The 25,883-nt window shown below is 39.4% G+C and overlaps 1 protein-coding gene across 1 annotated transcript in view; it reads left to right on the forward strand.

The window, feature by feature from the left end:
- Positions 1-907: 907 nt before the first annotated feature.
- MARK3 (MAP/microtubule affinity-regulating kinase 3) overlaps positions 908-25,883 on the forward strand; it is a 49,615-nt gene continuing 24,639 nt past the window's right edge. Inside the window, exons 1-9 of the mRNA XM_010012122.1 lie at positions 908-1,097; positions 7,019-7,072; positions 14,267-14,315; positions 15,020-15,085; positions 18,114-18,184; positions 23,591-23,647; positions 24,533-24,769; positions 24,861-24,980; positions 25,700-25,799. Of these exons, the coding sequence (XP_010010424.1) occupies positions 14,288-14,315; positions 15,020-15,085; positions 18,114-18,184; positions 23,591-23,647; positions 24,533-24,769; positions 24,861-24,980; positions 25,700-25,799 (679 nt within the window). The 5' untranslated portion in view covers positions 908-1,097; positions 7,019-7,072; positions 14,267-14,287. The remainder of the gene's footprint in view (positions 1,098-7,018; positions 7,073-14,266; positions 14,316-15,019; positions 15,086-18,113; positions 18,185-23,590; positions 23,648-24,532; positions 24,770-24,860; positions 24,981-25,699; positions 25,800-25,883) is intronic.

Raw genomic sequence — 25,883 nt, forward strand, 5'->3', positions numbered from 1 at the left:
ACATTTCTGGGGTGGCTCTGAATTTAGCTGTTTGCTCCACATTTGCAGGCTACTGAGTATTTCTAACAAATACTTCAGTGAAGTTGGTTTATAGAGCTCAACCATGAGTTGAGGACATGAGGGGACCTGTTCTTTCATAAACAGGCTGTCAGGAAATGAAAAAATACTTCACTGATATTTTAACCATGTGATCTAATGAGTAAAGGCTGTTGTAGGTATGAGGTAATACCCATTCATTCTTACAATTAATAGCTGTTCAGGGAAACTCAGTAAAGGGAACTTAACGGGTTGCAGACAGTGTCTCAGATCTCTGTAACTGGTGCTCAGCCTATTAATATGAGTTTTCTATATGTTAGGGAAGATTTCCTCCCTTGTTCTCCAGGCTGTCCTGTGTATTTTCAGTTGTGAGGTTTTGTAGGAACAGGAGTCTAGTACAAGAGAAAAGAAACCTTTTATTATTATGTCAGTAGTATTAAACTGTCCAGTAAAGGTGAACATTTTATTGTGTGTGCTTTTGGAAGAGCTTTATTCATGTCTCCTTTCCAAAGGCTTTCCCGCTTTAGTTAGGCACAGTGATACAGATGAGAAATAATACCAAACACATCCATGTTCCATAACTGGTTCTCAGTCCATGTAAGTTGCTTAAAAGTGCTCAATTGGTGCTGCAGTTCAGGTGATGTTCCACTTGCTCTTTACAAGGTGATGAAATGGATATTGTGTTACGAACTGGGAGTCTCTTTATGGTCCCCATCAGAGCAAAGTTGAGTGTGAGTCTGGAGTGTGAGTTGGATCCTCTGAAGGTTTCTTCAAAGGCATTGCTAACATTTTTGAATGTTGTATGCTTCTAATCATTGATGTGGTTTGTCTTTATTTCTCAACCTTATTTGTGTGTGTTTTTATTGCAGCACACGTCCCATGGAGATGGACGGCAGGAAGTTTCCTCTCGGACTGGGCGCTCTGGAGCTCGCTGCAGGAACTCTATAGCTTCCTGCACAGATGAGCAGCCACATATTGGAAATTACAGACTCCTTAAAACGATTGGAAAGGGGAATTTTGCAAAAGTAAAACTTGCAAGGCACATCCTAACTGGCAGAGAGGTAAAGTGGTATGAATGTAAACAGTAGTGAATTGCAGTAGGTGTGCAGGTTCTCTTAGAAGAATATCATCCAGGTGAACATTTAGCATGTTTTACTAGAGATATTGCCACTCATGTAGAATAAAAATAGAAATAGAAAACTGTATCTTTTAGTTATTACAAAACAAGTTCTCTTGAAAATAGTCTCTTAAATTTGAATTTTTGACAAGTCCCTCTCCAACTGAATTGTGTTCAAGCTTGCTACTAGAATTCTCTGCTAAATCCTCTGTTCCCAAAAAAGGGTTTGATATATAGCAATTAAGCTTGCTGCAAACACTGCGTCTTGCTGTCTCTATACTGCACAGTGCAGGATGTATCAGAGGGGGAGCCAGGAATGAGAACTAATATATCTTCTTGATTATGGTCTGAGTAGCCCAAGCACAGTATTTTTTTGCCAAAGCAGTGTTTCTCCCAGGAGTTTTGTTAGCATATGCTGTGCTCGGCAGCCTTGGGAATACACTCCAGTTTGTTCAGAGCTGGTTTGTGTGTCTTGCTCAGTGTTGTGTGGTGTAGACAAGCTTTCTCCTGTATCTCTTCATGGTGTCTAACTCAGCTCCATAAATAGTTTCTGCAGTGTAATTAATAACTTGCAGTTAATGATGGTTCTGATTTGGTGAACTGAAGTCCTGTTTGCTTGTTACAAGAAGCTTGTTGCAAGTGTTTCTTGGTGCTGTTTTATTAATAGCAACTCTACGTACTGAAAGAGGGAGAAACACCTTGTTGACCTTTTCTTGCCAAACCATCTAATGAAGTAAATGTTTGCTGATACCAGCAAGGACTTTTAAAGAAAGCTGTGTGGTTGACTGCAGCACTTTAAGGGAATTTCTTTGTTCTGAGCTAATACTGAGTTCAGTAGCACCAGGAGGAACATAGGGGATGTATATTTGCAAGAGTTATTGGGAGGGATTTTGTTTATTTGTTTTTGTTTCTTGTAAGCTGACAGTTCTGGTGATCAGCAGTTGTATTCCGATGTTAAAGTCAATGCTCCTTTGTAAAGTAAGTTGTTGGTTAATTGCTTTCCACTTCAGTTCCCTTCTCTTTTTACTGATACTTAACACAGGAAATGCAAGTCCTTGGGTACTAGGTTAGTATTGCTTTGCTATTATTATAGGTATAGGACTTGGAGGTAGGTGTCATTTGTCACACATTGCTTTGCAAAAATTGAAGTACATTTTCTTTACTTGCTCATAACTGTATGTTGACCTCTGGTTCATTATTTTTTACTGAATTTTCAACAAATAAAGTGACAATGTAAAATCTTTGGCCAAATTTGGAAAGATTGAAGTACTGAGTTTCTTTACCTCTCATGAAATAGATGTCATTCAATCAATTTGGAGCCTAAATATTTTCCAGGATGTGGCCATTGTTCCAGGTTACCTAGAATGAGTAACATTTCTTCGAAGCTAACAATTAAGCTATTTTATAGGAATATGTTGAAGTTATTTAAAACTTATTTTTTCTCTTTGTAAGAGAGATGAGTAAAAGTTTCTCTTTCTGGTAGGTGAACTGTCCAACATTGATGATAATTGCATATTTTAGATTTATATGACCAGAGTTGTTCACAATATTCTGGAAAACAGTTTCCCCAGTGTCATCAATTTACTCATACCCTTACAGAATTATTTATCTGATTAATCTTTAGATGGTATTAACCTTTTTCATGGCTGTCACATTGATGTTTCTAGTGATGAGCAGCAGCACTTTGTACTTCGCTGAATCTCACTTGCTTTGCTAACTCATCCCCAAGGTTGTTTATATCAGTTTTCTGTTGTGTTTTATGGTGCCTTTTAATTCCTTCAACAGACTTAATCATTATAGTTTGACTTCTTGTGCCAAGGCCGCTGATACAGATATTAAACAAGATTGGTCCCAAGTCTTGTCCTTGAAAAACTCTTACTCATTTATTTCCAACTTGGTATCTCTTTAGCCATTTCTTTTAATTAAAAAGGCTCTGTGCACATTTCAGCTTATCTAGTTCAGTAATTTCTGTGCATCCTCCTAGATGAGACTTTACAGTAGTCCAGGTAGTCATATATTGTGTGTTTCCATAGGGCAGAATTGACTCAGGAAAATGTGTTGCGTTTAACCCTTCTGTCTGTTTCTGTGTATTTCCCCTTGCGAGTTTGGAGCTCAAGAATTCTGTGGTAAATGGCTCTACTAGGGAAAAAAAAAGTCAGATAATTTCTAAACCTGTGCTGCCGTTTTGTTCTTGATAGGTGTTAGAAATCCATGCTACAAGAATGCCTTCCTTCCCCCTTCCCCTTTTTCAAACCTTCCACTCTTCAGAATTCAGGGATAAAGTTCTCAGTCTGGCCTCAGCTACACGGCACTCATCTTCCTGAATCTGTGTTTTCCTGCTTTACTCACACATTCCTACTGGCTGTCCTGTCTTTGTTCCTCTTCTTTTTTCATCCTATGTACCAAAACTTAAAATAAAATACTTAGCTTTGGGAGTCACGCTTAAATGAATTTCATCTCTGCTATATCCTTGCTGTATTTGAACCCTACTTATCTTCTTTTTGTTATCTATGTGGCTATTCTTAATATTCTTTTAAGTCTCCGGTTCAGTTACACTTTATGGCAATTCCTTCTTTATATCTCTGCACTGATTAACTTCTAAATCATGCAGCAGATCAGCACTTCTCTGGCACTTCTTGGGAGGATGGTATGTTTGTTCGAGCATTCTTCTAGAGTAGTTGCTCATCTCCTTATATCTGGAGTCCCTCAGTATGAATTTTCCTGTTGCTTGAGATACTGCTTTCATGTTTCTAACTGGACTAAGTTCCAGGGCTCTCTTTCATTTCCATCTTAAGTGTGTCTGCAGCATGTATGTCAAGAGCCCAGCCTTAAATTACAGAAAGGGAGAAATGTTTAGCCCTTTGTGTGGGGGGCGGATGATCAGAAGATCAGCCTAACTTGAGGGGGTTGAATTGTCCTACCAAGAGGTGTGTGGTCTTCTCACTGTAGCGATATGGAGGTGGGGTTAGTTTCACTGTGCTAGAGCTGGTGTTTGGCAACACTCCTTCAAGATTCTCTGACTAAAAAAGTACTGTTCTAGTCTGTCTGCACTTTCAAAACAAAAAATCTTCACTGTAAATCTGCTTTTGTTAATTCTTTTACTTTAAGCCATGTATTTTCTGTTGTAATTTATCAAAGGTTATTTCCTCTGACAAGTTTTCCATACTTGCAAAATTAATTTAAGAGAGAAAACTTACTTTTGCTGTTACTGAGGTGGTTGGAATCACAGCCAGAAATGTATGGATCCTTCTGTTCATTAAAAGCATGTGTTCAGTTAATAGCCAGGAAGTTGAAGTTTCCTAGTGAGACAGGATCCAAGTCTGACTCCAGGGAATCTATTGTCATCTTCTATCTGTTCTTCTCTTGGAAAAAGCGAAATTTAAGAGCGAGAAAACATTCTGAATGGTAGCAGTTTGGCCAGTTTGCTCAGCGACTCAACTTCTGATTGCTTTAACTCCCTCATTCAAGTCATGTTATTGTGAATGGCGAAAGCAAATTTAATTTTAATTCTACTATCTCACACAGAATATAATGGCTGGTGCAGTGGTGTAACAGTATAGGTGGACGTGTGTTCCTCCACCATTGGCCATAGCACAAGATACTTGAAACCATACCATATTCACTTCGTGTGAAGAGAGCAAATGGAAGGCAATTTGAACATTTTAACTATGCTTAGTAAAATGGAGGATGTTCTTTCCCAGGCTTGTCAGAACTATTCTTGAGGGTAGGCTCACTTTGCCTGTGATTCAGAGACCTTATCAAGGCACCTGAAATTGCTGCTTGTTCTGATGATGGGTTCAAACACTCACAGCCAGTGAGTGTTAACACAGCCAGCTGTGTGTTAACACATTGTACTCTCAGTGTTCATGTGGATAGGAATTCTCTAAATTCATCCTGCCTCTAAGGCTATAATTAGTGCACCAAACAGGCCTGTGAGTCTGCCTTTCAGAAAACTGAGGTGTGTACCTTGCCTGTATCTCCAGGGCTGAATTTGTTTGCCAGTGTCAGAGACCTCTCTGATCATCTGGCACCAATGCACAAGTGAGAGAGGTGAGCTTTGTTTTGCAGAAACCTAGTAACCTTAAAGACTTCATGGATTGAAACAAGCTTATGTCTTTCAAAGATTGATCAGAATTGGTACAGTTTAGAATACAGAACTGCAACCTTTTCTGAGTGGAATGCACTTACAAGCATGTGGCATGGGTAGTCTTGGGACACCACTTGACTTTGGAATAACATCCCCTGTTGACAAGGGAAGTGGTTAGCCTGTGTCCAACATGGATTTATAAGAGATTGCAGGAAGTGAGTACCTTTGTTACCTTCATGACAATAGTTCAACAGGCATAAAGGTAGAGATAAAAATCTTTCTTGGTTTCGTACACAGCTGCTAATATAAAAATACCTATTGCTTAATGTGTTTATCTCTATTTGTATTTTTGAAGTGATTTCTCAAGGGGTTTTGCAATGGAATTTTGCCTCTGGAAATAGTGATCTTTAATTTCAGTAGCATACCTTAGAAGAAAATACTCCGCAAAGCAAAAGTATTCTTAGATGATTACTTGGTGACTTCTCATCATATCTTGCATCTAGAAGGGCTCAAAATAGATCTTGAAGCTCAGTTTCAGAAAACACCATATCCGTCACACAATTCTGTGATGCACCCAAGCACTGGACACTCTGTTCGCCTCTTACTCTCTCCATCATGATGACCCATCCATGTGTTTTTCTGCTTGAATATAGGGATATGAATTTGCTTCGATGTAAGATACTCTTAATTCCGTGTGTTACCAACGCCAAGTTAATGAGATGACAAAGATAGCACAAAGCTATACAGGGAAATGGGAGCTGTGATATGGGGAATAGCAGCATCTACTGTTTGAGCCAAAAAGTGAAGGGGAATTGAAAGCCCTTGTTTTGCACCAGTGAGGTATTATAATCAGCTGAGTTGCAGCATCTTGCTTCTTAGAGAGGCACCATCTCCTTGGCTTCTGTAGAGTTTCTTCTGGTATGTTTAGTCTTTAATTTAGAAAGGAAAAATACCAGTTGGCATGTAATTCTAGAAAGATTCACATTTCCTGTGCTAACTTATCCTGTATCCAAGTTGCACTGAAGCTAGTCTTTTGCCTGTTCATTGCCTCAAATCTTCAGGTTATGACTAGTTACCATGGTACTGAATTTTTCTTTTGATTATTTTGTGAAATTTATATGTGCTTCTTTCATCTTTCTGTGCAGTATTTAATGAAAAAATGAGAACCAGTAAAGGAATGAACTTGGCCAAATTATTGTACTACAGCTGAACAAGTGATAATTCTTTTCACATCCATCAAGGAGCAAATTGATACAAATATTCAGTGAATTTCCAGAGGTGAACTTAGTTCCTGCCAAGTCTGTCTGGAATGACTTTCAGTTTGTTCTGAAATCTCTGCTTTTAGAAGCATCTTCACAAACTGCCAGTGCTCAGTCAGTACTGTGTAATCTGCTGTGTGATTACACTGTGTAACTATTATCTGTAGGCACACTGCTCTCTATCTGGGCACTGTCTGGTGTTGGAGCTTCCACTGTAGTAAGTGTGATGGTCTTAATGTCAAGCAAAAGACTAAATGAGCTTCTCATCTTAATACGCTTAAAATATTAAGGGGGTTTGTTTTCCACTCTTCTGTTTAGTTTGTTGGAGTAGAAGTAAATTACGCTTTAGCTGTTAATTCCAAATGTTTTTACTTTAAATACAAGTACATAATTTGCTGAAGAACCTGACTGGTTTTTGTATAATGTTCATGTTTTCAATTTGTGTTACTGGATTTGACCATCTTGTAATAATGCTGTATTGTTCACATGGAAAATATTGATTATGAACTCTTCCCTTAGGTTGCCATAAAAATAATTGACAAAACACAGTTGAACCCAACTAGTCTACAAAAGGTAGGTTTTTACATTTTAATCTTCCAACTGCACTGTTGTGTTTCATTACCACTTTCTGTTAACCCTGAATGCCTGTGCTGGAGAATCTGAAGCATTGCATATGTTGCACACATCTGACTACTGTATTTAGTAACTAGTTTTGTAACACATGTTTTTGACAACCCTGCAGTTATTCAAGGTGGACTCGTCCAGAGCTGTAAACTGAGAAGAGAGTGGTACTGGCCACTTTCTTTGTCTCCCAAGCATAGCTGACTCTCTGTAGAGGAGGCATTCATGGTTTAGTGTCATGTCCTCATGTCTCCTTCATGCTGGTCAGTTTGTTAAACTTACAAATAGAAAGCATGTGTTTTGTCTTCTTGAATTTGAAAGTACTGCCTGTGCACTGAAGGCCAGGTAGTATCTATGTCTTTCATGTAGTTTGCAGCAGGAGAGGTGATACAGTTTTATGGAATGAACTGGGGCATGACTATTCTGGTTTCTTCCCTCTAGCCTCAAATGTTTACTGTGTGCTGTTACAGTTGTATCGCCTTATCCATTTTAGTAAGTAGTGATAAATCCTGCTCTTTGATCAAGGCAGCCAGGCTGCTTTGGAGTGCCTGCAGGAAGTACATTTAAATGTTACTTTTACCTTGGACTTCTCTAACTCTGTCCTTGTAAGTGCAGTAGTCAAAAGGTTTTTATTTACTTTTGAGTACTTTGATAAAAAAGCTCCTTACAGTATTTGTTTGAATGAGAGAATACCCAGAACTTACCTGCAAACAAAATGAAATAACATAACTAGAGTAAACTGGAGAATATACACATTCAGATCTTATGCAAATACTAAAGAGATCCTGCAACAGTATGTTTTTATCAAAATGAATGGTGCAAAAGTAAATTGGAAAAACACACAAGTTCTTACGTTCTGTGGTTTGGTTGAGAGGCAAAGAATGGCTCTGTCGTCTGAGCAGGTAGACTGGGTAAAAGCAGATAGTGTGGGAAGCATGGTCAGAAAAAAGCAGAGAGGCCATTTTGTTTTCAGACAAAAATGTAAAATCTTAATCCTTCAAATGTTGTTGTCTTGAGATTGGGCCACAAGGCTAGCTTGAGCTCATATTAAGGTAGAAGGCAAACCTTTTACAAGTCACAGGTTCAGTAAGCAAAGCCACAAGCTGGAATTGTGCTTGTTGGCCCTTTGGTTTCTGGTTTTCAGCCCGCTCAGTGTCTACTTGTGTATCTGTAATTTCATTTTTACTTACATTTTATAAAACTAGATCATAAAGTGTGATTTGTAAATTGGTCTTGTTTTCTTTAATGGAGTCTGGAAGAACAGTACAAAAAAAATAGCAGGTTAGAAGTCAGAGCAAATTTGGGGAGTGAGAATGCTAATGTGCTGTCCTAAGTTCATTTGTTACATGAGCACAGAAAAAATTTAGCAAGGTATGTCAGTATTCTCAACTCAAAAACTGAAACTAATTTTCTTAAATGCCTGTTTGCCACAGTAAGCAGAGTAAATGCACATTACCTAGCAATTTTCCTTGGTGAAGGCTTTTTTTGCAAACTCTTGCCCCTTTTCCCCCAGCACTGTCAGCAGTGCCAGAGTGTTGGTGCTTTTGAAGCCAACTGCGCGCACAACCTGTAGATGGAGGGAAAGCTAAGATGGAAGTGCTTCTGATCCTTGTATTGCTGGAGAGAGCAATAAAATATTTGAGGTATGGTGGGGAGGGAAGGGCTGCTGTCAGAAGAGGGTGTGGTGTGTAGTGAGTGTCTCAGCTGCAGTTTAGCCGCATACCCTCGTCATCCTTAGGTGGGGAAACAAATGGCGATTAAGGCTGCCAGTTCTGATTTCTTTGTATTACGTCTTCCACACCGATACTTCAGCTGCCAGAAAGAAGTTAACCTTATTAAGGACTTGCTTTGCTTTCTGGAGCAGTAATTCTTGGTATGCCCTCGCAGTAAGTGGTGGGTGGCTGCAGTCCTGACAGCTCAATATTCAACAATGCAGCTCTTCAGAAGAGTCAGGTTTCTTGTCTGCCACTGAGGAAGTCCGTGGTAGCCACATGCAGCTACTCCTAACTGTTGTTTTGGGACCTAATTACTACTCTCCTGCTCTTGCTTGGTGAAGAGGAAACTGTAACCGGTACTTCCCTGCTTTGAAAGAAAAGGGAATTCTTAGAGCTTTTTTCCCATGCTGGTGGTGTTAGTCATAATGCCTGTTGTCCACAAATGTACTTGTGTACCCAGTTCCAGTGAGTATCGGTCTCACTGGAAACAAGTGCTGATGTAGTAGTTCACTTCCTCCTAGACAAAAAAAAGTATGGTGTTTTGTTTTTTTTTCTTTTGAATTAACAATGCCATTATATGTAAGTTTTTGGGCTTTTTTACTAAGCCCTTGCAATAGTACTAAGTCACTTCTCATTTTCCTTTTTTAGAACTTGGCTCCTTAGCCAAATAAAAACAAATTTTTGTTCATTATGTGCAGATGTTTTGCCACTTGTTTGGGACATTTTTTTGTGAAAGCTTTTCAGAGTTCTTAAGCATCACTTTTAACATGGATCGTGCTCTTTCTGACCATGGGTCAGTCAGTATTTTCAAAACTGCAAGAAAAACATGAGGATTGGGGAAGTTTAGGTTAGATACAAGGAAGAAGTTCTTTACTGTGAGGGTGGTGAGGCACTGGAATGGGTTGCCCAAGGAAGTTGTGAATGCTCCAGCCCTGACAGTGTTCAAGGCCAGGCTGGACAGAGCCTTGGGTGACATAGTTTAGTGTGTGGTGTCCCTGCTCATGGCAGGATGGTTGGAACTAGGCGATCTTAAGGTGCTTTCCAACCCAAACCATTCTGTGTGTCTATTTAAAATGCTCAAGCTTTTCTGTTCGTAACAGTATTTTTTTTCTGTTTTCAAGTTGGGGTTTGTTTGAGGCAAACTTGTATTCTGTAAAGACTTTCCTTTTTGAGACACCTAATTATATGTAAAGCATATCAGTGAGCAGTTATCAGAAGGAGCCTAATATGCAGGTCATGCTTGAGCTGGCGTGGGTTCCAAGCACAGTCAGCAGGGGACCCACAGCTTGCAGCCAAACTGCCGATAACTCCCCCAGCAGCACACATAGAAGGGAGAGGGTGAAGCAATAATGAACGGTAATGGAAGTTTGCAATGGGAAAGACCCACAGGAGGAAGATATTTCCCCTAAGCCAGGGATGCCCTGGCAGAACCAGTTTTCTGCTCTAAACTGGAGAGATGTGGATTTGACGGATGGACCACGCAGTGGATAAGGAATTGGCTGAATGATGCTATTCAAAGAGTTGGGGTCAACAGCTTGATATCCAAGTGGAGATTAGTGATGAGTGTGTTCCTCAGGGGTCAGTTTTGGGACTGTTTAACAACTTTGTGGGTGACATGGACAGAAGGATTGAGTGTACCCTCAGCAGTTTTGCCAATGACACCAAGCTGTGAGGTGCAGTCAACACACTGGAGAGAAGTGATGCCATCCAGAGGAGCCTTGACACACTTGAGAAGTGAGCCTCTGAGAGCCTCATGAAGTTCAACAGGCCAAGTGCAAGGTCCTACACCTGGGTCAGGGCAATCCCAAACACAAATACAGGCTGAGTAGCGACTGGATTGAGAGTAGCCCTGAGGAGAAGGACTTGGGGATGTTGATTGATGAAAAGCTGAGCATGAGCTGGCAGTGTGTGCTTGCAGCCCAGAAAGCCAACCATGTCCTGGGCTGCATCAAAAAGAGCATGACCAGCAGGTTGAGGGAGGGAATTCTTTCCCTTTGCTCTGCTCTTGTGAGACCCCACCTGCAGTACTGCATTAAGTTCTGGGGCCCCAGACATAAGAAGGACATGGACCTGTTGGAGCAAGTCCAGAGGAGGGCCATCAAGATGATCAGAGGGCTGGAGCACCTCTCCTAGGAAGACAGGCTGAGATAGAGAGGATTGTTCAGCCTAGAGAAGAGAAGGCTCCAGGGAGACCACCTAGCAGCCTTCCAGTACCTAAAGGGTACAAGAAAGCTGGAGAGGGACTTTTACAAAGGCATGTGGGGATAGGACAAGGGGGAATGGCTTTAAAATGAAAGAGGGTAGATTTAGAATAGGTATTAGGAAGAAATTGTTTATAATGAGAGTGGTGAGACACTGGCACAGGTTGCCCAGAGAAGCTGTGGCTGCTCCATCCCTGGCAGTGTTCAAGGCCAGGTTGGACAGGGCTTTCAGCAGCCTGGTCTGGTGGAAGGTGTCCCAGCCTGTGGTGGGGAGGTGGAACTTAGATGATCAACTTTAACATCCTTTCTAACCCAACTCATTCTATGATTCTATGAAATCTAGAAACCATTTGTATAGCAGATTAAGGATGTTTGCCTACAATCTTTTGTAGCATCAACAGTGGAGTTACCCTTGGTGAGTGTCTGACCCAACAGGCTTTATCTGAGTATTGGGGGTGGAAGATACCAACAATCAGTTGAGATTGTTAAGCAAACTCTTCCAAACTTTAAAAGCTGATCAGAGGCTTTCAGTTATATAAGCTGCAATTAAAAGTATTAATGGAGTATTCAGAGTATATTATACACCAGTTTAGCAGAACCAAATGAAAAATTAAGCAAAAAATAGTTACAGATTCAACTGCTTTTAAATTTCAGCTGATGGTGAAGTAGTCTACCTTGTCTGGTTATATATGAAAAAGCTCCAGGAATAACAGATTTATAAAAAATAGGCAATTTACTTATCTCTCTGGAAGAAAAGAAAACATGCATGCATAGGTTCTGTAACTATTTTGCATGGCCAAAAAGTTTACTTAATCAGTCAGTCCTGATTGCATTTAAACAGCTTGTCATCTAGCAATGTGTCAGGCACAGACCTGGATAATGGTAAGTAAATGCATTTGGCAAGCTGTTTGGTTTTCCTTTGTGTCCAGGTAGTGTGCTCTTCGCATGGGGAAGAAGGTCTGTTGGGCAGTGCAGTGAGGACTGCTCCCCAAATCTTAGGCTTTACAGAAACATCAGAAAGCAGAGAATGCTTAGAACAACTGATCTCCAGATTCTGGGTTTTTTTTTCTCCTATTTATTTATTTATTTACATCCCCCCTCTCATTTTCTTTTATTAAAAGACACAAAGATAGACTCTTTGGTTGTTTTCTGTTTGTTTCCTGTGTTTCACTTTGTTTTTCGTTTATTGAGTAAGTACACCTATAGATTTTTTTGAGTCATTGGTAATATGCCCAGACATACTAAATGTCTTTATCTGAAATCTGACCTGAGGCAAAGAGTGCAGCAGCATTTTTTGCTTCCTTACTGTTAATAACAATGCTGTTATCTCTTATTTACAAAGCTCTTTTCTCTTAAGTCTACATTCCTGTGGAGCTGTGGACTTTCATTCTGCTTCAGTCTCTTTACATTAAGTTCAGGACAATCTGCTGTTACTGGTATTTCTGTAGAAGTTGTTATTAGGTTTATGATAAAACCTCTTGATTACTCCCGCTTTTTGAAGCTTGCACTCAGAAAATAACCAGTGCTTAAGAATATCAACCCTCTTGAGTCTTGGGCTGGCATGGGGGGAGCTGCAGAGACAGAACAGCTACACTCTTAATTGCCATATAGCGTACTGCCCAAAAAGAGAATTTTGGGGATTTTCCAAATACAATAGCATTTGCACTTCAATAATAATGATAATAGTAGTAGTAGTATTTTTTTTTTCTGGGGTCTTTTCTGGAAGAAGAAGTAGAACTGCTTGTACTTCATCTACTATTAACCAACTTGATTAAAAGCAGTGGTTTATATTGCAGTAACACCATCTATGGCATTTTTAGTATTACACTTAGAATTTATGTGCATCTTCTGTCTACTGCAGAAGAGTTTTCAGAGGGGAAGATAATTAACAGCTGATCAGTAACAGATTTTGTTTTCATTTGTGGTTTATTAATAATATGTCATTCCTGTATTATCCTCCAGTTGCAGGAGGACAGAGTTTACTCTGTGTGACAGGCCAAGTTGAACTCTTTGGAAGTAACAACTCAAGCAAAACCTTCTTCATGTGGGTATTTGTGCTGGGGGGGAGGGGAGGCCAGACAAGATCCTTACAATCAGTGTGTGGACTCTGGATGCAGCACCACTGATGTAATGGCATTAGGGCTGGTGTCAAATGGGCAGTTATACTCACCACCCATCCTGCCAAAATAGATGTGCTAAGGTGGGCAAGGGACCTGCAACAGGAAACTTGAGAGGTAGAGTGTTTTTATTTGGGGGAGTTGTGTGTTCTGTGAAATTTTTCTCTTAAATTAATTGCTGGACTTTGGCTGTCAGTCTGCATTAACACCAATGCTTGCATAAATGGAAGCAGTACAATCCTGTTGCATGGGAAGGTGGACGGTGAAGAGGGTGGGAGCAGGCTGATCTCTTTGAGACTCAACCCCTGAAGTAATGATGTTGCTTCTGTCTGCTGGGGTCAGAGAAGACACTGTGTTCTATCCTGTTAATTTTGGCAAGTATGTTCAGCGTGTTGTACTGGTTGAGCAGGCTTGGAGGCTGGATGCCTGGCAGTGAGTCAGTGGAGCTGCAGTGACAAACCCAGGACTAGATGCTACCATGCCTCAGTTGCCTCACAGGAACACTTGTGAATGACCAAGGGAGAACCTCGCCTCTCCAGCTCTCCTAAAAATTCACTTCTTGCTGGTGTAGTTGGATAACACATTTTCTGTGCAGTATAAGCGGCTGATTTTTCACTTGTGAGTTCTTGTTGTAGCACAGTAGTTCCATGGCTTTGATGGAGTACTGAAGAGAGATGAATTCATACCAGCAACATACTGTAGTGGTCTACAAAGGTGCTGTGGTGAGGGTTCACAAAACTTTGGAAACAATACTTTCTGTGAAGGGGGTGAAAGATGGTGTGACATGTACTGGCCAGCAAGAAGCTGTGCGGGCTTGTAATGGTTTTCTGGCCCCAAAATTCTGCAAACCACAGAGCTAAGATCACTTCTTTCCTGGGCTGTCTGGAGCACTTCATGGTTGTTTTCAGTTTTTTGAGGGTTGATTTGTTTAGGGAGGGGTGTTAAAAGAAGCAGACATTTAACTCTTTCTTCCAGTAGGTGTTTCTTTCATGAAATTCACTGATATACTAATAGTAATGTTTGCCCTTTGTGTTTAAATATATCAAAATGATCAGGCTTTAGAAAGAATGAGTGTTACCTATTTTATTAACTTATTTCTTATGTTTATTTCAGCTCTTCAGAGAAGTAAGAATAATGAAGATCTTAAATCATCCAAATATAGGTACCTTGTTTCTTTCACATCATTTCCAGCTCAGGAGAAATTTAGCTTTTTCACTGTTAAAATTTTTGTGGTATGAATTTTAATGATGATTCTGCTCTAGGGTGTCAATTTCATGTAAAGTAGCAGTAATAAATACTTTTTCAGAGCTGTGTGTTTAAACAAACAAACAAAACAAACCCAAAACACTTTGGTCCCTTTGCATAAAACTTATTTGCATAGCTAACTGATAATTTTGCTCCTTTCGAGTATAATACCAATTTTGTCTGAATTCAGGCTCTCGTTAAAAATAAATATATACCAAAACTAAAAAGTGATCAAGAAATTGTTTAGGATTATACTTTGAAATGATAAAGTGTTGTTATGGGACTGCTGGCAAACTGACCTATAACTCATTTGTCACCATGTATGCCAGTTCAGTGTATAAAAAGGGCTATTTTTGATGCTCAGATCTTTGAAGTTCTGCTTCATTTAGTTACTTTTCCCATGTATGGGAAACAGAGTATTGTTTCTTGAGAAAATTTGTTCTGTATGAGTTGACAGTATTTTCCATATAAGAACAGAAAAGGCTTCTTTAGGGTAGTAGTCTGATATTGTCAAGCAGTAAGCAAATAGTTTGTGTTTCTTTCTTTGACAGAATTCTCTGTGGGGTTAACATAATGCTTCTGCAACTAGTTAACTGATTAATAAATGACTTTCTTTTCTAGTGAAGCTGTTTGAAGTCATTGAAACTGACAAAACTCTCTATTTAATAATGGAATATGCAAGTGGGGGTAAGTAACTCTGCTGCGATGACACATACAAGCAAATTGCAAGTGGGAGAAAGCACTTTGAAAGTTTTGCTTTCTGTTTTGGCAAATACTTATGTCATGGTAGTGTAAAATATTAAGCAAAATCTTTAATATTCTCTGGGACTGCTTTGTGCAACATAATTAGTTAGAACTTGTAAAACTAACTTCTGAATTTACTGCCATTTAATAACATCTGCTCTTTTTTCACAGCTGAAGTTTAATGGGAATCTTTATTCATCCATTGATTGTTCCTGTCCCTAGCAAATACCAACCTTCTCAATTCATTGTATTTGGCTCCCTGCCTCTGGTGTCTTATTTTGTGTAAGATAATCAGTAAAAACATGTTCAGATGAAACATTTTGTGTTTCTTTAACTGTTGCTTTCAAAAGCATGAGTACTGCAACTTCTGGTTTTTTAGATGTTGATGACATTTGACATACCTTAATCACAGACCTTCTACTGCCAAGAACTGTAGGCTTAGTGTTACACCACTGTAGAAGGAACTTAAACTTGTTCCTGATTGGTGGGGGTGGGGAAAGCACGCATCATGCCATGTCAGACATTTTCATCAGAGCTAAAATTAAGGTATTTGGGCTTAAATTACTCCTTGCTGGCTAAAACCTAATAGCACTCAGTTTGTCAATGTGACCCTTGAGACTCCCAGCTGCTGATGCTAAAATAGTTGAGGCTTTTCTTTAGTTTTGGGAGTGAGATAAAGAGACTTCTTTTCAGATAAAATCATCATTAAATTCTGACTTGGATGTTAGATTTTGTGAAGTTTAATAAATTACTATAAATCAGGTAATGATTCTCTACCTGCCTATGTTTTCTTCCAGCAGCTGCCTAAATGGTTAGCCAAGATTTGTCTAAACAGAAACAGTTTGTAAGATACCATTAAAGTATTGGCTAGTACAGGCGTTCGTGGAGATGTCTTCGTGTTGTTTCATGGTACTAGACTTAAAAGCGAAGACCTATTGCCATCTAGTGATTAGCTTCTAGGAGGCAGAAGGGCCAGCAGTTCTCTAAAGCAGTGAGGCTCTTCCTTAAGTAATTGAGAGGTACATCCTGTACTGGTCTAAAAGGCCATGAGCAGTAGTACTCTTTGCATGTGCCATGTTATGCAAGACAGGAACACCCATAATCTCAGTGGTAGGCATCAATTTCCCATATTTCCACTGTATCGAGATACTGGTCACACATGATGCATGTGAACTCTAGGCTGCAGGATGAAAGAAACTACTGCTACAACTGCAGCATTTTGCATAAATTGTGGACAATTCTTTCTCTGGTGTCATTCTTCCTGAATTATGAAGGGGATTTTCAGGTTTCTTCCTTCAAGGTTTTTGAAGAAAGAACTGTGAAATACAGCTGGGAGCATCACCGGAGTTGGGTATTAAATAGTATACTACAGAGGGAAGTAAGCTATTTTGTAGAAAATCCTCACATTCCCTCAGATTGCTCAGTTGTTGCTTTTCCTGCTCTATGATTCTGGGGTTTTTATCTCAGTTGGATGGAGCTGCTTGGTTTAAAAAATAGAGTCAGCTCTGCCCTTGTGAGGTGGCTGTCTACAAAACAATGTTTTCTTGCTCACAGAATTTGCATATATGATCCACTTCTAAACTTTATACTAATTTTGCGTATTAGCAAAGAATTTTTAAAACTACCTACTAGTCTGTGTTTGTAGGGGTTCTTATGTACGTGACTTCATTTTTTTAGTAAAGAAAATCTCCCATGCTCTCACAAACATGTCAGTGTTTCATGGGCGAGTTGGCTGCCTGTACAGTTCAAATGTTGTAGTCCATGTTGATGTGCTATAAACTGACTAAAGGGAAAAACACCCAACACGTGTCCTGGTTTAAGCCCAGCTGGTAACTCGGACACATGCAGCCGCTTGCTCAGTCTCCCACTTCTTCCTCCCCCTGCTTCCGGAGGGATGGGGAGGAGAATCGGAGCAATGTAACTCCCACAGGTTGAGATAACAGCACTCCAGTAACTAAGGTATAATACAAACCACTACTGCTACCACCAATAATAATAATGATAAGGGAAATAACAAGGGGAGAGGACACAACCGCTCACCACCCGCTGACCGATACCCAGCCCGACCCGAGCAGCGATCTGGGCCTTCTGGGTGACTCCCCTCAGATTATACACTGGGCATGACGTGCTGTGGTATGGAATACCCCTTTGGCCAGTTTGGGTCAGGTGTCCTGTCTCGGCTTTTGCTCCTCCCTGGCAGATCGTGAGACTGAGAAAGTCCTTGGTCGGAGTAAACATTACTGAGCAACAACTAAAAACATCGGTGTTATCAGCGTTGTTCCCAGGCTGGAAGTCAAAAACACAGCACTGCACCAGCTACTGAGAAGGACAGAAATGACTGTTATTGCTGAACCCAGGACAACAAGGGATCTTTAGTACTGCTTAAGTAATCTCCTTTAGTCGTCCACAGCCATACAACATTGGGCTTGTTCAGGAGTAATACTTCCCACTATATCTTACAGATCTGGGGTTTGTGTGGTGGATGATGTCAGCGTGTCCAACTAGGCTTATTATTGTGACCTTCCTTGCAGGTACCTCTTCCAAGCCTAGGTTAAAGCTAAGATTTCTGATTTTGATTGGAACAATTTTGTACACACGCACAAAGAAAAATTCTAGTGCTTGTATGACAGTGTTTATGAATATCATTAGTTTTTCTCATATATGAAGCTTTTTTTCGGGGGGTAAAGGAAAATCATTGTGAGAAAGTCTGTGAAGAGGTATGTGTCACAAAATAGAAGTATGCTGGTCAGTTTCTATCACAAATAATTGGAAGGAATTTTTTTTTCTATACCCAGTCAGTCATTGTGTAGAGATGACAGTGTAGTAAATTACTTGTGCTTTGTTCTCTTGAGCTAACCTGTAATCATAAACTTGAAGTACAGTCGTTTCAGTGAAGCTGCTGTGGGCAACTGCTAGAGAGAATCTCTATGTTTTGAAATGGACATTAATGTCTCTTGTTACTGAATTGTAGGGGAAGTGTTTGACTATCTGGTTGCACATGGAAGAATGAAGGAAAAGGAGGCTAGAGCTAAATTTAGACAGGTATGTATTACATTCCTATGCATCAGCTTCCCCCATAACCCCAAGTTTTTAATGCTGAAATGAATGAAACAGCTGTCCTTTGCATTCAACTTCTAGTAACATTCAGCATGTTGTGGACTTGTAGCCCTGAATGAGAAAATACTTGGGTTACAGTAGTACTTTAATGGGTTAGTTGTCCCTTCAGTAGTTCTAGTTTCCTTAGCACTGTGTGCCAGGGTCTCCAGGACTGCCAGAACACAGTGACTGCTTGATTTGGAAGTGTATTCCATTCCAAAATGCATTTCCTCTTGGTGATTTCATATATCCTTAGTTCAGCTGGTCTCTAACATTTTGGAAATTACTCAAATGTAACAGGCTACAAATAGGCCAGTTTTAAAATGCAGGCAATGCATGTAACAGGGATCCATTCACATCCACCCGCTTACATGAAAAGATGCAGTTTAATAGTTGATCTACATAGTCACTGAAAAGTCATTTCCAGGCTTGTTAGTTCAGCTTGCTTTATGATGGACAAACTAGCCCTGCAAAGATGTTGGATTTCATTGATCTGTAAAAAGCATTTGCATTCTACAGTAAAGTGATGTTGAACATAAGCAAATATTTTTGCATAACTAATTTAAATCCAAATCTCTGCTCTTGTAGCATCCAGAGTTTCAATTGCAGATCTGACTGGTCTGTTAATTTTTTGGTTTCTGCTCTTGTGCAGAAATTTGTAAATGCCTACTTTATTTTCATCCCTTTGGTTACTTGGGTAACCTAGATAATGTTGTGGTATCAAAATTATGCTCCAGCTTAATGACACTTTATGAAGTGAAATAATGAATAGGGACAAGAGTGTTTTACTGAATGGTATGTAGGGGGTTTTAAACTGATCAATTGTGACAATGACATGACAGTCAGTTTCAGTGTTGGGAGGCCCTAACAGCTTTACTTCTTAAGCTTAGCCATACAAAAGTAGAAAAACTTTGCTCTAAAATATGAGACTTGAGTAAATTAGTCAGTGACTTTCACAAAATGCCTTATAAAGAAAACTTTTACACTTCTCTAGTGTAGGTAGTGTAACCAAAAGGAACAATTTGGGAACTAGGAAACTGCCAAAACTCTTTTGCTCTCTCTGTGTCATACAGTAAGAATTCATGTGAAAGCAATATAAGCAATAAGGTCAAAAGTAGCAATGAAAGTACAGAAAACCAGAAGTGTTTTTAACCCAACATAAGGAACATATCTGTGAGATCCTTGTTCCTTTGTTTGATCTCATCTCTTTAAATCTTGTATTTACCCTCTTTAATCTTTTGGAAGAAAAAGGAAAAACAAAACAAAAAAAGCCATAACAAATAAACAGGACAGCACCAAAGCAGCTGCAGACTTCGTATCCCCAGAAGTGATTGTCATAACTGGGGTTATACAGCTTGGTAGTAAGGAAATTTTTTTCTTCCTCTTTAACAACATCTTGCATATCTTCTTAAATCTGCTTCCCTCCCTTTCATATTCTGGCAGGTAGAAAACTTTCCTTTGTGATTGAGGGTTTCTGGTGTGTCTTTCTGTGCTGTGTTGGAGTAGATGTGATAGGTTGTAGAGCAGTTGTTCCCACTTCAGCCATCTCTTCTAAATCCCAGACTGTTGCCTTGCTCTTTGTAATGTCACTTGAAGAGCTTCAGAGTAACTTGAGAGGATTTGCTGTTCTCTTCAGATGTGAATATTGAAAACTTCTACTGATACGGTTCTCTGCTTTTGATCCTCAGTTTCTTTTCTCATGAGCTGTGTGGAAAAAGATCTTGCAGTAATTCCATTGAAAATTGAATGTTTGTTCAACATGTACTCTTTTTTTTCCTAACAATTCAACTCCCCTTTAAGTGAGAACTTGTGGAAACAGGTCAAACATGTTTTACAGGTGCACTCAGTGCTTAATTTTATGGGATAATGTGAGTAGTACAAGATTTATGTAGCTTCATTTTTCAAAAACAAATGTGATGGAAAAGAATTTAAAAGGTGAATGCCTGCTGAGCTGGGTATTTGACCCACCAAGAGCTGATTTTTATGTACTTCAGATGTCAGCTTGATTATTTTTTCTTTTTTTTTTTAACACATTTGTAGAGTAAATGCTGTTTATAAAGATACATAGATGGTGTCACTTGAATTCACTGAAATACACAGAAGCATAGTTTGGATACACTGAAATACACAGTTTATAAGTTTTGTCTCCTGGTGCAGGCAGCTGTGCTCTGTCCTTCCTTAACAGCTGACTTCAGACTACTGAGCTCAACTAATTTTGGAGGACCTTGATCTCAAAGATGGGAGATTCTTGAGAGCTTCAAGAGCACAAGCAGCTGGACAAAAAAGAGAAAACCTTAGTAATAACCCAAGGAGAGAAAATATATCATGAGCTGATTGTGCTTTGCTAGAGAGAAGAGCATGCATGCAGGACAGAAGTCAGTCAACTTTCATCAGAGCTTGGCATTTATTAGAGGTTAGGACTCTGGCTGTGGGACAGTGTGAAAGGAAACTAGATCTTACTGGGTTTACAGGTCATAAAACTATTCATTTTACCTTACTGTAGTCCCAGAATAGCTTCATACAGCTTGTAGCCATTGTTGGAGGGAGAATGTTCTCTGTAGGCCTCTTACCTGATTCAGTGCAGCTGTTTTTATGTTAGAGACTTAGGATATAATAGTTTGGGGTTTTTGGTTGATTTCCTAACTGGTTTAACAGAGAGCGGCTCTCTTTAAATTGAAGCAACAGTTGTGCTGTGGTATTGAACTGAGTTCTTACAGTAGGTTTTATTATATCTTTTCAGGTCATATTTCTTCTTTCAGTAGATGTGCTAAAACACTTGTGTTTTATCTGAGAAGGCACTTCCTTTCTAGCAGGCAAAGAGCAGAATTTGGTAATTCTCTCCTCTGCTTGTTAAAAAAAAGGAATAAATCTTTTTTAGTTCAGTTTGTTACGCATAGTTCAGGTTTATAGCAGGAAAAACAATGTCATGCTTGACAAGGAACACAGGAGAGGGTACAAACACTAAAAATACAGCTATGCTCTGCAGTTCTCCATTTCAAACTTCTTTTGTGCAGCCATGTGTGAGAAATTCAAATCCAGAATGTCTTGCATTCTTAATGTCACCTCATTTTTCTTCCCCTTACTTACAAGCAGTTCTGGTTCAATCTTTTTTCCATAGAAAAATCTGATTCAGAGGGAAACCCTCTGATTCAAAAATTCATGTGTATTAATTCTCTCTCTTTACTGCAGCCAATTAGATCTGGCCTCCTTTAGTCTTCCCACAGTTTTCCTGCAGATGGAGTTTAGAATTTTTAATGCAAGTAGATGTTAGGACAGATCTTGGAAGATAAAAAAGGTCCACAAAATACATCTTACTTGCATGTTCCAGTGAGAAACAAAAATGCTTGTCACAATGTGGAAGGGACCTTGAGAGGTCATTTATCTATCCTTTTGTCATTTAATCCTTATGAAGAACAGTTTATCTGCCTAGGGATAACTTGTTCTAACTTGTTCTTTAAAACCTGTGATTCTACAGAATCCCTCCCAAAAAATGAATTTCAATGCTTCTGTTGTTACTTCTAGCAAAAAGGTCTGCTTTTCTTCTGTCCTTCTTCCCACCTTCCAAGCATCAGCAAATTTCTCACACTCAAGTAGGTTGGGGGTGAAGGAGCTATCAGTGGATACAGTGATGGAAGGTGGAAGACAAAGGGAGTCAATCCAGTGCAGCCATGCTTTGTGCTATTTTTCATTCAGTTATGACTGCTGTTCTTCAATTATTAATGTCATATGCATTGCATTATTTCCTTTCCATTTAGATTGGCCTCACTTGTGCAGTCTCTGTGCTATTCTGTTGCAATGCAGAGTAGTTCAAAAGCATCTATAAAGGAAACTAGTGATTGATCATCTGCTAGACCTTCCGCTCTTAGCTGGAGTAAAAGCAGTTTAGGAGCAAGTGGTATGGTGCTGTGTCTCTGCAGTCCTGAATAAAGCTTGAGGTGTTTGTCATGCTGTCAGCCTTGGAAGCCCCTGCAGAGTGAGCTCGTGACTGGCACTAAAGTAATGGTAGCAGAGACGAAAGGAAGGAAAACCAAAAGGATGGTACAAGTGGTGGCGTGGGAGCACTTTGGCAGTTTCAGTAACCGTAAAAAGCTGAACTTGGAGTCTGTAAGAGGGAGCCAATATATAAAGGAACAAGCAGAAACAGATTGAAAGGGTGGGGAATGGAAATATTGCAACTTTCCATAAACTGCTTGGTTTCTAAGGTGGCATTTTTGCACGTGCATGATTCAGTAATACTGGGGTACAAAGACTATAATATTGGTGTTTAAGCGTAAAATGCAAAATTGACTGGTAGGTCAGTCAGGTTTCTGACCTACCAAGAACCTTACTTTCTCCTACTCTAAATACTGGGAGAAAGAACTATTGCTTCTTACTAGTACAGGAGGATTCTTATGCTAAGCTGGGCAGTGTGATGAGGAGTTATTTTTGTAACAGTAATGATACCTCATCTTTCTGTCTTGGGTATCTTCTTTAAAATGGAAATACATAATTTAAGCATGGTTATTACAGTAAATTACTTTTATGTGCACTTTATGTGCAATTCCGCTCTTTTAAGAAGTTGTAACATCTGCCTCAATTCTGACCACATATGCATGACAGTAAAATGTATTTGACTGCATTTGTGATCATGTAAAAGTAAGCTTTTCCATACATGTAGAGTTCTGCAGCAGTGGTTATGACTCTAAAGGAATGTACCAGGACACTGTACTGTGTAAATAGCTTATATAGTTTGCTATATAAAGCAGGAAAAACTCAATGATACTTGGAAATTATGATGGAAGAAATTACTCTGTTACACGTGAGACAGCATTTTTTCCATTGACCTTGCTCTTCTTGTAAATACACGAAATACAGTAAACCATGTGCACTTTGACAGCAGACCTCTGTCAGATCCACAGTTGCTTCTCACTGCAAAAGTTTTGACAAACAAGCTGTTTCCCAGTCGTTCCTCTAATGCCTAAGCCCATTTCTTACTCTTTTCTCTCCATGGCACAGCATGAAAAATCACCTTTGTAGAGGGCCTGGAAAACTTCAGTCTAGAGGGAAAGCTTTTATGGCTGTATATAGTATTGGAATGGAAATACTTCAGTAACCTTTCTGAAAGTCATTGCTTCTACTGGCCTATAATTAGCCACACAGGAAAAACAAAGTCCTCTATCAAGTGTAGTAGAAATGAAGTAGATCAAATAACAAACACCTAAGTTAGTTTGCAGCTTTCCCCCAAATGTTGGTCACTGTAATAGTTGGTTATGTAGGTCTGAGTGCATAACTTTAGTAAAAATGTTGAACTTTGTGATTAAAACTGGTTTCTTGGAGATGTCACTTACATAATTGGACTTGTTTTCTATCCAGATAGTATCTGCAGTGCAGTACTGCCATCAAAAGCATATTGTTCATAGAGATCTCAAGGTGAGTAGGAAAAAGTGTGTGAAGTGTGTATCAGCTTCTGTACTGTGGGTGTGATCTTTATTGTGGAGTAAAATGTATATATTCGGTTTTCTGAGTTAAATTTTTGCATGTGTTTTGAGGAATGTTTACAGTATTGTTGCAAGTTTTGAAGAATGTTTACAATATAGAACCATTTCAAATAAAAAGGATTTGTAAGGCTTTTACTACAGAAATTTAATGGCTCCTGAAAGATAGCCCCTCACCCTGCTGTCACATTCAAATCTGATGCAGGTCAGTGTTAGCTGAGACATCTAAAAAGATGTAAGAGTAGTTTGATGGAGGTATGAAGGTATGAAAAGTTTTGGTCTTGGACCAGTCATGATGATGAAACTGAGGTATGGCTTCTCTGTAGCTCGGCATGAAATGATATGTCCCTTCTCTAAACTGAGCCTTTTGTACTAACAGTGTTGCCCCATAACTTGCTTAACACATAATAGCTTCATAATGTCAGACTACCCACCACCAAAAAAAAAAACCCTTTTGAAAAAAAGTTTAAATGTTACATTTGTTACCTAACTTTTGCAGTAACAAGGCTATACCTTGTTCTCATCTCAATTGATTAAAATGTAAGTTAGAGTAGCTCAGGATGCATTTCTGTGGAGAAAAGGGATAGGTGTTAATAACGCAGTTTTCAGGTAGCATAACAGCTCCCATAGTCTGAAGCCATTGTAGAGAGATTTTTAAAATAGGGAATCCGTGAATGATAGACTAAAGCATGCCAAAAGACTTTGCAAGTAAGGGAATGTTAATAGGTATTCTAGCTTTTTGCCTTTTAAGAATGGGTAAAAACAGCATTCTAAATAAAGTGTTTTAAGTTTGTCTTTCAAACCATTCTTTCTCTTCCAGGCTGAAAATCTATTGCTAGATGCAGATATGAACATTAAAATAGCAGACTTTGGTTTTAGCAATGAGTTTACAGTTGGAAATAAACTGGACACCTTTTGTGGCAGCCCACCATATGCTGCTCCAGAGCTCTTTCAAGGGAAGAAATACGATGGACCTGAAGTAGATGTTTGGAGTTTAGGTGTTATTCTTTATACTCTTGTGAGTGGATCTCTTCCTTTCGATGGACAGAACTTAAAGGTGTGTTTTTGTAGAACATGTTGGGCATGTTTATCTAATGTTTCAAGTGATTTGCTGCCTACAGCTTACAGCCTGTTCTTCTCTTACCAAGGAACTTCGAGAAAGAGTGCTCAGGGGAAAGTACAGGATTCCTTTCTACATGTCCACAGACTGTGAAAACCTCCTCAAACGTTTCCTGGTGCTAAACCCGACAAAAAGAGGCACTCTAGAGGTAATGACACAAATAAGGTGCATCAGAAAACTGGACATTGTATTTTTCAAACTGTATGCTTGAGCTGTAACCTATTACTATTACACCATTCCCGAATAGTTTATTTGGAGTGGGTTTGGGGCAGGGAGGTTGTTGAGCAGAGCATGTGACTGGTTTGTTTTAAGATTTTATTTACTGCGGTTACAAGACACTTGACTCCACAGTTGCTTTCAAAATAAATGTGAGACTACACTGCATATGTCTCACAACTTTTCCTGATGGTTACCTTGTTGATTCCTACATAAATGGATGATCATTTCCACAGTTTCAAATGTGAACTGCAAGTATTGGCTGCTAGGTTACGATATGCTTGCCTTTCGCCTGCATTTTGTACCATCATGGAGGAGAAAGGCCAAAACAATACTGACTTCCACAGACTTCAGCAGTTGAGCCAGGACCTACTAGACTTGAGAGTTGTTACACTGCTCCTGGTCTGTGTTACAGGCTTTTAGCTTTCAGCTGTTTGCTAGAATACAGCTGGTTGGGAAGCAGCTTGGCTTGATGTGCATAGTTGATTCTTCTCACTGGAGCAAACAGAACTGAGTAAGTGCTGGGGCCAGTTCTGGAAAAGAAAAGTTAGAAAAGGCCTTAGTGTTTGATAGGTGAGGGAGTTGTTACTTCAACAGCTCATTTTCTTTGCTGGTAAACAGACTGTACCAACAAAACCCTTTCTTTTATAGCAAATCATGAAGGACAGGTGGATCAATGCAGGGCATGAGGAGGATGAGCTTAAACCTTTTTTTGAACCAGAATTAGACATCTCGGACCAGAAAAGAATAGGTAATGAAGTATTTTTCAGAATATAATACTGTTTGCGTGATGGGTGATTGGGGTGGATTTTGGTTGGGGTTCTGTTTGTTTGGT

Source organism: Nestor notabilis, unplaced genomic scaffold (assembly GCF_000696875.1).
Source record: "Nestor notabilis isolate BGI_N333 unplaced genomic scaffold, ASM69687v1 scaffold14523, whole genome shotgun sequence".
Lineage (NCBI taxonomy): Eukaryota > Metazoa > Chordata > Aves > Psittaciformes > Psittacidae > Nestor > Nestor notabilis.